Source organism: Paramormyrops kingsleyae, chromosome 3 (genome assembly GCF_048594095.1).
Source record: "Paramormyrops kingsleyae isolate MSU_618 chromosome 3, PKINGS_0.4, whole genome shotgun sequence".
Taxonomy (NCBI): Eukaryota; Metazoa; Chordata; class Actinopteri; order Osteoglossiformes; family Mormyridae; genus Paramormyrops; species Paramormyrops kingsleyae.
The window spans coordinates 37,855,335-37,870,552 of NC_132799.1; the positions used below are offsets into that span (position 1 = coordinate 37,855,335).

At 45.6% G+C, this 15,218-nt stretch overlaps 1 protein-coding gene and 1 pseudogene across 1 annotated transcript in view; both read left to right on the forward strand.

The window, feature by feature from the left end:
* The window catches only part of LOC140588298 (antigen WC1.1-like), a 90,122-nt gene that overhangs the window by 38,984 nt on the left and 35,920 nt on the right, over positions 1–15,218 (forward strand). The window contains exon 13 of the mRNA XM_072710256.1: positions 7,902–7,985. Within this exon, the coding sequence (XP_072566357.1) occupies positions 7,902–7,985 (84 nt within the window). The remainder of the gene's footprint in view (positions 1–7,901; positions 7,986–15,218) is intronic.
* LOC111851675 (antigen WC1.1-like) lies at positions 1,288–7,319 on the forward strand (annotated as a pseudogene).

Sequence of the window (15,218 nt, forward strand, 5' to 3'; positions counted from 1 at the left end):
GGGACTTTTTTTTTTTGGGTTGGGTCAAAAAGCATAAAACGTGATGAAGGGGGGCAGGATGTCAGGCACCCCTCTGCACGCGCCTGGTTGCTCGGCGGGAAAAGTTTCTGGCGGGGGGGGGGGGTTACTGGGTTAATAGAACAAAAAGTCCACGGTGCCTTTTCAATATTTCTGGCAAAGGGGGGCAGGAGATGAAATAGCTGTGGCATAAACGCACCTGGTTAACCTGATTTTACGTCACATATTGACTGTTTTAATTTGATTTATTTTTTAATAGCTGTGAATGTGAAGCTTATATCATGTGTCATATACCGTATGAGTGTGACACTGAACTGCAGTGACTTACAGTGACTGTCCTGCGCTTCCAGACAGTGACGTCAGGCTGGTGGGTGGCGACGGTCCCTGTGCTGGGAGAGTGGAGGTTCTTCATCAAGGACAGTGGGGCACAGTGTGTGATTATAACTGGGATGTGAAGGATGCTGAAGTGGTGTGTAGGCAGATGTTCTGTGGAGATGCTGTAGTAGCACCACGGTATGCTCACTTTGGAGCAGGAACAGGGAAGATCTGGATGGCTGGTGTGTCCTGTGGAGGGTCAGAGTCGACACTGAAGGACTGTGGACAGAATGAATGGATAATTCAGCACTGTCGTCACCATGAGGATGCTGGAGTCGTCTGCTCAGGTAGGACACATGTACTGATCAGTAAACATGCTACACAAAGTCAGTTTGCTCACTTTTAATCAAGAAACAAATATTAAAAAGTCTCTCAGAAAAGGTTTTGTAGTGGAGCTCTGTGTGTTACTTTGAATGTCAGTTTAGAATGACTCACTCGGTTTTTATATGTATTTTGGTTCATAAATTATAATGTTATAATTTGTGAGATTATGAGCAGAGGAGAAATCACCATTAGAGGCTTTATAGAGTTATTTATCACACAGGCTAGTTTTATATTCTATTGTGTACATTTATTACACTTTTATTAAGAAAATAATATGCCATTATTTTTGTCCAACTAAATAAATTAAATCTTCTGTCTGCTAACTGCTTATGCTGGTGAAGCTGGCGGGGGCTTGGAGCCGATCCCAGGCAGCACAGGGCACAAGGCAGGGGGACACCCTGGGCGGGATGCCAGGCAAATAGATAAATGCTGTGATTTAATCAATTACTGCAAGCCTGTCAGAGTAAAATCTGTGTGATTTAATTTTTGGTTTTCTTTGATGAAGGAGAAACACCCCACAAATAGATATGGTCGGCAACTCAGCAAAATCAAAATAGTAAACAAAATCTTACCTGACTTTCTTAAAATTCACAAGATATTTATTCAATCATGTTGTTCCTGGACACTATAACCTCCATTAGCTCATGGTCACATGGTTTTTAGTCCATGTTGACAAAGAGAAAAAGGTAATAAAATTACAGGAAGTTTAGCTGTATTTTATACACAGAAACACAGAGAGCCTGTGAAGCCTGACTCTATTCTTATTTTTGTTCTGATTTAGCCTGAAGCTTTCAATGTGCTTAAAACAGTGATAAATCATAGTGTTTTATACTATTGTGAAATGTAGGTGAATACATTATTATCCTCTTATTATTATTATTAGGATATTGTTTATTGACACTGCTAAGGTGCAGCCAGTGACCCGCAGCAGAGATTGGGACCCTAACCTCACCACCAAAGGTGTTTAGTGAGGCGACTAGTCTGACCACCCCCTCCTATACACAGTCTAATGCTGGACCAGCTGTAACAAAAGCCACACTCAGGGAAACACACCACCAGCCTTACTCCCCATGTGCAGGTTACCTTGTCCTGCTCCTGACACTAATGTAGCGACTCCATCAGGGTCAGTAACCTTAACAACATCACTGATAGCCCGAAACCACAGGGCCACCTGCCCCCCGATGTCTTCAGTACAGAGAACCTGACTACAGCTGAGCAAAGGTGAAGGAAAGACCAGTCAGTATGCAGCCACTGGCATGCAGCAGCCATCTGCTCAGACGTGTCTAGGAACGGCTCTGGGTTATTGTCAGGGTCCATCTTTGGGATGTGCACATGCACAGGGACATATAACAGAAGGACTCCTTAAACACTGCTGGCCCTTAAAGTGATTAATGCTTATGATTATGAGGGGGAGACTATCATTGCAACAGGGTTATCATAGGAAATAATGTAGCTGCTTTTACTTCAGTGATGTCTATAAATCTGTTTCATTTTGATCTTTGTCTACTTTTAACTGAAGGAAATTTTGAAATGCAGCTGACAGGAGGACCTCATCCATGCTCTGGGAGACTGGAATTTAAACATGGAGGCTCATGGTACACAGTGTGTGATCCTGATTTTGACCTGCAGGATGCAAAGGTCGTGTGTCGTCAGCTGGGCTGTGGGATCCCTGTGGAGGAGCCCAGGGGGGCTGCATTTGGGAAGGGGGGCGGGCAGGTGTGGTCAAAGAAGATTAACTGCAAAGGGGATGAATCTGATTTTGGTCAGTGTTTGAGATCCTCCACAGAGGAACAGAACTGCAACCATGACACTGACGTGGGACTGAAGTGCTTCTGTAAGTTAAATTACCGTGCTGGGAAATGGTTTAGTAACATATAGGTACTAGACAATTTGCTAGTATTATTGAATGTTACTAATTATACTCTTCCCTCTAAAGTAATATAAATACACCAAATGAAAAAAATAAATGCTGTTACATGGTGATATTCTGTATTTGCTTATTTGTTTTTCTGTTATTCCACATCCATGCTGTATACAGGGTACACAGACTCCAGGCTGGTGGGCGGCCCTGACTCCTGCTCCGGGAGGGTGGAGCTGCAGTACCTCAGTGAGTGGGGGACAGTGTGTGATGCATCCTGGGATATGAGAGCAGCCAGTGTCCTCTGTCGGCAGCTGCAGTGTGGGAGCGCTGTGGCAGTGCCAGGACAGGCCTGGTTTGGAGAGGGGAGGGGCCGCATCTGGGCTGATGTGTTTGAGTGCCAGGGGAATGAGACACACCTCTCCCAGTGTGCTGTGTCCTCATGGAGTCGAGCTGCATGCTCTCATGGACGGGATGCAGGACTCATCTGTGAGGGTGAGGACTGTACTACAGCTGACACTTGTTCAAACTATGGATTAGTAATTTGGGCTTTTTCATAAATTATGATCAAATAAACATTATTTTTATGCATCATTAATTGAACTGTTAATACAAACTCAGGACAGTCTAGTTTCATAGAAAATCCACCAATGCTCTGTACCACTTATACCATTGAAAACTGTGTGGCTGTTATTGGCATTTTAATGGCAATATTTGAAAAGGATGGATGACTCAATAGAATTTACTCAGTAGAAGGAATTATTCATATCAGCAACCAAAACTCCAGCAGTTAATACAATAATTAAGTAAATGTAGATCTACAAGCTGTTTTTCTAACATGCACATCTGACAAACATTGACAGTGACTGATCTATCCACAGGGTCTAAATCTCTCTCAGCTCTCAATGGGACAGTACGACTGTCTGGAGAGAGTGGCTGTGAGGGTCAGGTGGAGGTTTACTACCAGCTAACCTGGAGCAGAGTTCTCATGGACTCCTGGAGCTTCAGGGAGGCCTCTGTGGTCTGCAGACAGCTGGGCTGTGGCTCTGCAGTGAGGCTGTACAGCTCCTCCCTGTCTGGGACAGGGGACAGTGATGTGTGTCTGACAGGGTATCAGTGCTCTGGGAGTGAATCTCACCTGTTGAACTGCAGTGATCCACAGAGACTGAGCTGCAGCTCTGGTCCACAAGTGTCCATAGAGTGTTCCAGTGAGTACAGAATAGTTATGGTAACACATTTAGAAAATCACATTTGGGATAAAGTCTAAAACATCTTGTAGATTAACAGCTCTCATGCTGGATGGATGGATGGATGGATGTGCAATTATGACATGAATGACAAGAAACAACTAACCTCCCTCTGTCCCTCCTTCTCCCAGAGCACAGGTCCATCAGGCTGGTGGGTGATGCTGGGGGCTGTGCAGGGAGGCTGGAGGTGCTCCACCAGGGCTCCTGGGGGACAGTGTGTGGAGACTCCTGGGACCTGAAAGATGCTCAGGTGGTGTGCAGACAGCTCCAGTGTGGGACGGCTCTCCGTGATCAAGTGCCCACCTTCTTTGGACCAGGAACTGGACCCATCTGGCTGGATGAGGTGGACTGTGAGGGGAATGAGACGTCTCTGTGGGACTGTCCATCAGCACCGAGGGGAAAGAGGACATAGGAGTTGTGTGTTCAGGTGTGAATATTTTACATTAGGGCTCTTCATCTTAATAAAGGGAAACAAATCTGAAATGATGGAACCTAAAGACTGACAGCAGTAACGAATTGTCAGTACTGACTGTTATAGTTAATTTGTATTACTTTAGGTTAAGGCTTCTGATAATTTAAATAATGAGCAACATTTATGCAAGCAATTTAATGTTTCATTCCACGTCTGCAAGTTATGTATCATTTCAAAAATTTCAGTGTTACTCTCTGAATATAAATCGTTTTAAGATATTCCTTTGAACTCTTCTTAGAATATAAAGAGATCAGACTGGCCAATGGCTGCTCTGGGCAGTTGGAGGTTTTCTACAATGTCACCTGGGGAAATGTGTGCTTCAATCAAATGGACACAAACACAGCCAACCTGATATGTCAGCATCTCAACTGTGGAAAGAGTAAGACTGTTTCTAACTCATGGTCTCGACTGAAAGGAGCTCTGAACTGGCTTGATAACCTGAAATGTCGCCCACATGACTCCACACTGTGGCAGTGCCCGTCCTCTAACTGGGGAGACAATAAATGTGATGAAGGTGAAGTGGCTCAGATCACCTGTGAAGGTAACTTACTTTGTTCAGTATCTTTACTGGCCCACAATGCGTTTAGGTTTATTATTTTGCATGATTTCATGCTAAGACATAGTTTATTTTTCATTTCCTTAATATTGCATAACAATAAGAACTTTTCATTAATTCTTTCTTCATTCTTTCCTTGTGAAAGGATGTTCTGCTGCTGCAAAGGACAGACCATGTTCACCTAAGTTCAGTTATTACCTGTTTCATGTTTATCAGTCAGTAACATCAGTGAGAAATCAGTCCCAGCTCTTCACTGAACTCTGTCATCCTCACATGTGTCCTCTGCCTTCTGCAGTGCTGATAAATCACAGTCTTTACTTGCCCCCTAGGCCACCCCCCCATGAGACTGTGGGGGGGCAGTAGCGAGTGCTCAGGGAGGGTGGAGCTGTGGCATAACGGCTCCTGGGGGACAGTCTGTGACGACTCCTGGGACCTGAGAGACGCCCAGGTGGTCTGCAGACAGCTGGGCTGTGGGACAGCACTGGAGGCTCATGGGAACTCTGCATGTGGACGAGGAAATGGCACCATTTGGCTGAATGAGGTGAACTGCAGGGGTGATGAGCTCCACCTGTGGGACTGTCCTCACTCTCTGCAGGAGCAGAGGAGCTGCAGCCACAAGGAGGATGCTGGTGTTACCTGTGCAGGTGGGACTGGGGCTGTAGACAGACTTTAATCTGAACATTATAGCCATTTAGCTTTGAGAACAAATACAATTCTAGAAAACAAATGTAAAACTGACAGAACATTTATCAATAACCTTCAATGCTTCAATTTCACAGGTTCATCGCTGCTTAAGGCCACTACAGGTGAAGTTGATGTATTTAATGTATAGTGTTGAGGAGTTTATCAAATATAGGATTAATTCTGTTTATATGTCGATATCTATTTACTCTTTCAGAGTTTTCATCAACATCCACAACAACAAAAAAAGGTATCATATTTATATTCTGTTATATAGCAAGTTCTTATGGGGGAGTAATTTAAATATATTTCTGTAACTCTGCAGCCCTGACCATGACAAGTGCTCAGAACATGGATGTTCCCGATTTATTTTAAAAATAAAGTTTTAGTTATTACAGCCACGGCTTTTCATTTCCAACCATTTTATTTTGAAAATCAGCGCAAACTATGTTTGGATGTTTAATTAGTACAATCATTCTGCACTGTCAGACACATTTTATACTGAGTCTCTCTGTTAGTTCCTCCTCCAGTTGTACCCCTTTCCATTCCTTTTGTGGTCTTCCTGGTACTGGGAGCTCTTCTCTTCCTGCTGCTGGTGATAACAGCTGTCCAGTTGTACCAGAACAGAGTGCTGAAGAGAGGTACAGAAGTATATAGCTGTAGGGTGGCTCACATTAAGAATGGTGTATCTGAATGGTTCATATTAAGTCTGTATTATCTCCTACATTTTCCATTGTTGGCTTCAGTGATAGACAGATGGGGGTCAGGGGTCACGTTATACAGGGAATAAACCAATAGCAACAGCCTAATTTAGAAATATTTTGCTCTTAGATTTATTTGATGATACGGTGGGATTGAGATAAAACTACAGAAAATGAAATAAAGAGCTACTCAACTGCTCACAAATACAGAGACACTTCATATACAACAGCAAAGGACACTATTGTTCCCATGATTATTTAATAAGCCATAATAATACACAGATTTATGGGAAATGTGGGCTTTTGATTAGAGTGAGAAATGTAGCCTGGACTGTCAGCTGTGTCTCTGTATGTCCACCTCCACAGCTCTGTACCAGGAGGGTGTCACCCCTCTGCATGAGGCCATTTATGAGGAGATAGAGTACAATCTGACCCGGGGGGAGACCTACAGAGCCCCTCGCAAGGGTGAGTTCATCTTCTCGACCTCCGCAGAAACAGAAAAATAAACTTTTATATTCATATGGACACACGTACATTAAAATGGGGTAACAATGAATGTCCATTAGAGGTATATTTTTAATACAAATTAGATTTCTGTAGAGAAATATGTGTATCTTTTTCCTCCCTGCTAATTTTTTCATCTCAAACTGTATGATTAGACCTCACAAACCACATGTGGGCCTCATAGCTGCATTGCTGTAAAACCCTGAGGGTGAGAGAGAAACCAGCCAATAGGGAGAAAGAGGATGTGGACAATATGAGTGTCAGTCAGCTTGCATGGGCATGAGCATTAGCTGCTCTAACCCCACACATCCTGTCTTCTCAGTCTGAGAGACATACTGTAAGCAGAGGAAATTTCATGCAGAGTCTCCCTGAGCACAGGACTGACTGTCTCTCTCCTTCACAGGAAGTGTCCTCTCTGAGGAGCTGCCCTCTGGGTATGAAGATGTGGAGGACAGTGAGGGAGACCTTCTCTCAGTTAGGGGGCTGAGGTCTGTGAATTTGGTACAATTAATGTTTAGTAATAGGAACCCTCTTTTAACACTATGAAGGGCATCATTAGTCTTTAATGATTATGTTTTACCTCAGAGAAATCAGAGAGAGAAGTGAAACACGGTGATGATGATGCTGTCATTACAGAAAAGATTGCTGATAATCTATCAGGTGGGTGTTTACCCTGGTTTACCTCAGTTCATTATTTTATCTCATTATCAGATTGAATATCTTTATCCTTATTAGTATATTTGATGTCCTCCAAGGCTAATATTAATTATACCACATAATAATTTGAGTTAAGTAAAGTCTACAGTGATGCATGTCTGATACACAGAAGCAGCTTTTCTGTGTCTGATACAGGGGATCTGGTGATAAAAGACACACCAGCAGACTATGATGATGCTGGGACTGTTGGGCAGGACTCAGGACATTTTTTTGGTAAATTATAACATTCACCATGTTTCTCGTATGGGTCCATGCTTATTTATATGTTCAGTAATCTTTCATATTTAATTTTCAACCATAATGTTTAAACACATTGCACTGTAATATTTGGAAGGTAATGCTTGCATAAAACCACAAACATTGTTATGATGTTGTGGACTTTTAAAGACTTTCAGAGTAACTCTAACAGTCAACTGGCTCCCGTGTTCTGAGGTCTCTCTTTTTCCAGGTTCAGGATTGATGGAGACAGGAGACACACCAGAGGACTATGATGATGTTGAGGGTATAGAGCAGAGCCCACATGTTTTACCAGGTCAGTTTCTCTTTATACACAACTATTGGATCAAAGTATCTCTCACACCATATTCCTTTTCTCAGATGGTTTGATCACCTGTATGCTTATCTTTACATATTTATAATATTTTATTGTTTTTGATTTATTTATTTATAATTTATTTATAATATTCATTTGAGTGTGACTGACATGGAATGACATTTTAATTACTTTATGTGTGTCTGCCACAACTAACTAATAAACATTTTTGTTTTACATACAACCCAGTTACAGTTTGTCAATACCCTGTGCCCCTTACACTGTCCCTGTAGGTGAGAGAGCCTTGACCACACTGCCCCCTGGGGAGGGCCCCCCTGAACCCGACCAGACTGACTATGATGATGTGGGGGAGGAGGGACTGACAGTCCTTCCTGAGGAAGCTCCTGTCCAAAGGTTCATGAAGTTGTTCTTCAAATGAGCTTCATGACAGCAGCATCTACCACATTGTCATTGTGATTCACCATTTTATGGATTTTCAAGGTCTTAAGATATTTATTTAAGATAAAGGCAATTTAATAATATGCTCGTATATATTAAAAACAACTTTTGTCCACATGTAAAATATATCTTCCAAACGGTTACTGCCTGCAACAAGCCACATAAATATTTATCTCTAGCACTTACAACATTATTACACCGTTTATGTCACATTCGGAGACGGAGGCAAGCAGGGAAGCAGGAGCGCAAGCCAGGACGTCAGGTAAACAGGGTTTAATGAGTGAAATTCGGACACGGACGGACTGAACACGACAATACAATGACAGATCTGGGGAAGACAGACTGAGACTCGGACTAAATACAAAAGACTAGGCAGAAACAACAAGACACAGATGATCACAATTGGTAATCACACGAGGTAACGAGGTGGGCGTGGCACACATCGGGATCGAACGGAGCGGATCGTGACAGTTTAGACATTGTGTATTTTTGCCTAATTTTTAAAGCCTTAAATACCTGTAGTCCTTAACAGAAGTAGTTTTAGTTACCTGATTAATGTCCTGTGTTCACTATGCTAGTCAGACATTTGCATTTATTTTATTTAGCAGACACTTTTGTCCAAAGCGATGTTCCAGTGACACAAATAGCACATCTGTGACGAACAGCTGTCAAGGATTTGATTGGGCATAAGTGCAGTTAGACTGAACTTTCAATAGATGCCCAGGTACAAGTGTAAGCAGTATTGGTGCAAAACCAAGAGCTATACAGCATCTTACGAGCAAAGCAAGAACCTAATATGTCCAATATGTCAGCAGACACTGTAACTTTAAGAGGATCCAGAAAACATCTCTCATTACTTCGTACACTTATGAGCCTCGGGATCCACTAACATTAGCAGAGGATCAGTTTCCCCATCCATGCAGAGACCCTGTTTGGATGGAGATGTACTGCCACTGGCTCACAGGCTGTTAGATCATTGCTGTTCTTCAATTCACACCCTCTTCTGTTCAGTCTCTGAATTTATATTGCAGCCGTTTTTCTGGGATGGGGAATGGAAATTTTTCCCACATTTTCCACAGACTGGGAGCCCCTACCATAGTCCACACGGCCAACTCCAGCACACGCACATGAATGAGGTATCGATTTCATCAGTCATTAAGGTTTTCATATTATGTCCAAAATAATTTACACATTTTATTAAGATAAAAATAAATATTTTGTATGTAAAAAAACATTAATTTGTAAATGTTTTGTAATAAAATTTCATAATTATTTAAAATACCTTTATGCATTTTCTGTTTCTTTTAATAATATTTATAGGCATGTTCATAGGAAAAATCATTTTTATGAAAACTACTTACACCACAAACACTTGAGCAACCCCATGAAATGAATCTTAGCTAAATTCGTTGCATGGAGATGGGAGGACCAGGGTATGGAGAAACCCTCATGAGTCTATGAGTCAATCAGCCTGTGTGTCAGCACTGCTGGCTGGGGGTGGTGGTGTGATGGTGTGGGGCACATTCATGGCACACATTGGGCTCCCTGATAAAAGTGCAGCATGGCTTGAATGCTACAGAATATCTGAACATCATCACCAGTCAGGTGCCTCCTTCATGGCATCATGCACATTATGCCCAAAACAGCGATAATACCGGTTTTTAGTGACAGGGAAAGGGCTTCATGGCCTCACTCTTCTTTTTCTGAGGCTGGCATAGGCCGCTTCTGATCAGAAAGTGATTGGGATGCTTTGCCCAGCTCTCAGTTCTCTAGGTAGGCTGTCGCTTACTCACAAAGTTACTGAAAGACAATGTCTATCAGCCTCCAGAAGGCACCAGGTGCCCCACAGAACTGCCAGTGACCACTGGGGGTGCTCAAGGCCATCTTCTCTGTGGCAGCTAGGCTGAGAGGTACCTAGGATTACCCTTTCATGAGGTCCATGCTGGATTTTAAGCAGGTCTTCCACTAGTTCATCCACCTCTGACATGGGGTAGCTGTCAAACTGGGAAACCTCATTTATCTGGTAGATGATGTTGCAAAACCAAAGGGATCCATCTATCTTGAGGACCATTAAAATGGGGCTGGACTATGGGTTGTGCGATTTATTGATCATTCTCAGTTACTACATCTTCTCATTTTCTCCTCTGCAGCTTGTAAACTGGCTCTATGTCTGTGTAGAGTTTGCATGTTCTCCCTGTTATTTTGTGGGGTTTCCTACGCGTTTTTAGGTTTCTCCCCACAGTCCAAGAACATGCTATGGTGAAATTGGAGTTACCAAATTGCCTAAAGATGTGTGTGTGTGTGTGTTCATGCCCACCCCCTACGATAGGCTGACACCCCGTCTTGGGTATAGAAAATGGATGGATAGATGGAAAAAATGTACAAAAGAGGGTCAGTAAGGAGGCTGAAGACCTTTCAAGGCAGTTATCCTCCAAGATTCCTGTATGCATCCACAGATGGTTTTCCCTTTTTCTCTTCCAGCACTGTTACCCCAGTATAGGCTGCAAGCTGCAATGGGGAAGACAGTCCTGGTCCATAATTGGGGCAGTTAGCTTCCCATCAGCAGCTGGTGGCCCACAGTGTGGTTGATCATGAGGAAACAGCAGCTCAAAGTAGATTTTTTTTTATCTCAAGAGGTTCAACTGCTAAGAGAATGAGTGCTGTCTAACATCACTGCTGCTGACTCTGTATATATGGAGAAAATGAGAACATGAGTCTTCTGATTTGTCACTGCGGCTCCTTGGTGTTTTCCGGAACTTCCTTTGATAGGGCATTTCTGTGTGTGGCTGGGGGCGTGTCCTCTCTGAGGGGCAGGATGATACAAAGAGACTCAAACTGAGAGCTCAGAGGTGAAGGTCGGCGTCTCAGATTTGCTCTGAGTCGGTTTGTCCTGATGTGTCATGGATAGCACTAGGGAACCCTCTTCGTCGTCTCAGCCACGCCCCTCCGGGGATCCCGGTCGATAGGGCTTCCCCGAGGTGTTTGCGTCCTGTCAACCAGTTGTTCTGGCCGTACCGGTTGCTCCCGTTTCTGACACTCTTCTCCCAGCTGTGTCTCGTTTTCCCCAGTTTCAGTGTTACTATATCAGGCAACTCGGCTCTCTGATCAGTGCGAGATCTTCATGGTTTGCCCTGAGTTCGAGCGTTTTTTCCGGTGTGTGTTTCCCTGTGTTCTGACCTCTGCTACGTTTTCTAGACTCCGAGTTTCTGCCTGCCCCCTTTCTGGACCGACGCCGATCGCCCGACCACTGCCTGGACCCTTGACTGTGTTTTTCGTCTTTGCCCCTTTCTGGACCGACGCCGATCGCCCGATCCCTGCCTGGATTTCCGACCGTGTTTTTCGCCTCTTCCCCGTTTGTACCGAAGCCGATCGACCTGCCTCCCCGCCTGAGTTTCAGCCACGCTCTCGGGCTTGGTCCTGGGAACTTCTGATCTTCCTACAAGAAGAAAATAATAAACGATCAGGACTTACAGCTTGCCGCGTCAGTGTCCGTCTTCTTGCACCCACAACAGAAGATCTCGCCTGTAAGATGGACCCAACGGATCACGATGGTGTCCAGCGCGTCACGGACGCTCTGGGAAAGCAGGGGATTCTCCTGGGACAGCATCAGGCCGAATTGACGTCGATCGGGGAATCCCTGGAGTCGTTCCACGCGGGCTTGACGGGATTAGCCTCCCAGGTCCAGCAGCTTCATTCCGGTGCTTTCGCCGCTTCAATAACTCGACCGACGAACGAGCCTCGCCTATCACCTCCCAGTCAGTACGATGGGGATCCGGGTTCATGCCGGTCCTTTTTGTCTCAATGCTCAATTGTGTTTGAACTGCAGCCCTCCACATTTCCGACCGAGCGCTCCAGGGTTGCTTATGTAATTACGCTGCTCACCGGACCGGCGAGGGAGTGGGGGACTGCAGCCTGGGATACCGGAGCTCCGTTCTGCTCCGGCTTCTCCTGCTTCGCGGAAGAGATGAGGCGCGTTTTTGATCGCTCCAAGTCCGGCAGAGAAGCAGCGCGTGAGTTAATGCAGCTTCGCCAAGGCCGTCGCTCCGTCTCTGAGTATTCCATCCGTTTTCGCACCCTGGCTATGTCTTGCGGATGGGGACGGACCGCTCAGTTTGATGCGTTTTACCAGGGATTGTCCGAAGGCATTAAGGATGAGCTGGCCACTCGCGATCTTCCTGACCAGTTAGAGGATCTCATCGACTTGGCTCTCCGTGTAGATAACCGGCTGTCCCAACGCGAGAGAGAACGGCGGGACGGGGCACGTGTTTCTCGACCTGCGGAATCCACTGTTAGCCCCCTAGAGGCCATGCCCGAGCCTATGCAGGTTGACAGGGCTCGGTTGTCACCTGCCGAACGGCAGCGGCGTTTTTCCTCCCGGGCATGCCTGTATTGCGGGAAGATGGGACATTTCGTCGCGTCGTGTCCAGTAAAAGGACGCGCCCACCAGTAAGGAGGAGGGTACTGGTGGGCGTGGCTTCGGGTTTGCCCTCTTCTCCCCAGCGCCCCATAGTGTCTGCTGTGCTGTCATGGGGGAGTCAGCAGCAGTCGTTAGCTGCTCTTATTGACTCCGGGGCAGAGGACAGTTTTATTGACGCCACCCTGGTTCAGCAGTGGAGGATACCTACAACACCTATTCAAGTACCCCTGGTGGCTCAATCCCTCACGGGACGAAGAATGGCAACGGTGACCCACGCTACTGTTCCGGTGAGTCTCCGTCTATCTGGCAACCATATTGAGAAGATTTCTCTGTTTATTATTGATACACCACAGGTTCCGTTAGTATTAGGTCACCCTTGGCTCCTCAGGCATAACCCTCAGATTGATTGGAGAAGGGGTTATATCACCGCCTGGGGTCCAACGTGCTATTCCCAGTGTCTACGTTCTGCCCGGTCACCTGTGGCGTCTACAGCTCCGGGGGAGACCCCGGACCTGTCTAAGATACCCGCAGAATACCAGGACCTTCAGGAGGTGTTTAGTAAGTCCCGGGCAGCGGCCCTTCCGCCTCATCGTCCTTTCGATTGTCCCATCGAGTTGCTTCCGGGTACTAGTCCCCCTAGGGGACGTCTATATTCCCTTTCTGCTCCTGAGAGGACAGCCATGGAGGAATACATAGGACAGTCCTTAGCAGCTGGCATAATTCGACCATCCTCATCACCCGCGGGGGCGGGTTTCTTTTTCGTTGGCAAGAAGGACGGTTCGCTCCGCCCTTGTATTGATTATAGGGGCTTGAATGAGATTACTGTTAAGAACCGTTACCCCCTGCCGTTGTTATCTTCTGTTCTGGATCAGTTACAGGGGGCACGGTTCTTCACGAAACTGGACTTGAGGAACGCCTACCATCTTATCAGGATCAGGGAGGGTGACGAGTGGAAGACAGCATTTAACACGCCCACTGGTCACTATGAGTATCTGGTGATGCCTTTTGGGCTTACTAATGCTCCTGCTGTGTTCCAGAACCTGGTCAACGAGGTCCTTCGGGATATGCTTAACCGCTTCGTGTTCGTGTACCTGGATGACATACTGATCTTTTCCCGGAATGAGAGGGATCATGTGCAGCATGTACGCGAGGTCCTGCAGAGGCTCCTTGTGAATGGTTTATTTGTGAAAGCTGAGAAGTGTGAGTTCCATCAACGCACCATCTCCTTTTTGGGTTTCATTCTTGCAGAGGGCACGGTCAGAATGGATTCCGCCAAGGTGAGGGCGGTCAGTCAATGGCCGCAGCCTCGCACACGGAAGGATCTGCAGCGTTTTTTAGGGTTCGCTAATTTTTACCGACGTTTTATCCAGGGTTATAGTATGGTAGCTGCTCCTCTCACGGCTCTCACGTCGTCCAAGGTTCCTTTCCAGTGGACTCCTGCTGCCCAAGACTCCTTCACTAACCTACGGAATACGTTTACATCTGCTCCCATTTTGCAGTTACCTGATCCATCTCGCCAGTTCATCGTCGAGGTAGATGCCTCGGGTTCAGGAGTTGGGGCCATTTTATCCCAGCGTTCCGTTGAGGATAACAAGGTGCACCCCTGTGCCTTTTTTTCCCGTAAACTGTCGGCGGCCGAAAGGAATTACGACATCGGTAACCGTGAACTGCTGGCGGTGAAGCTGGCTCTGGAGGAATGGAGGCACTGGTTGGAGGGGACAACGGATCCGTTCCTGGTCTTGACCGACCATAAGAACCTCGCGTACTTACGCACCGCTAAACGCCTGAATGCCCGCCAGGCTAGGTGGTCTCTGTTTTTTGCTCGTTTTCACTTTCTGTTTTCATTTAGACCAGGAGCGGGTACAGGGTTATCTGTTGGGGCAGTAATGCTGTGAGATCTCGCGAGAGCTGTGCGTAATCCAACATGGCAGCGTCCTACTAAAAAAAAAAAAACAAAACAAAACTTACTTCGATAGCCAACTTAACCAAGCCAAAATATTAATAATAGTATTTATAGTACTTTATCGGATAAATAAGTTCACTCATTTACATCCTGGACGAAGAAAGCTTGGAAGATTTACAGGATTACGTGGACGAGTGTTACGAACGACTCATCATGAAGAAGAACCAAGCGACTCCGTCCACGAAGAGAACACGCTCGGACTGTACCTCAAACAGCCCCTCAAGTAGCCCTTCATCGCCTGATAAGGAATACGGAGATATCCTAGAGTCCATTAACAACAAACTTTCCAGTTTTGACGCCCGACTGGCACTTGTAGAAATCCTACACAAGGAATTTCAAGCATTACGGGAATCTCTGGAGTACAGTCAACAACAGGTGGAATCGCTAGCATCCG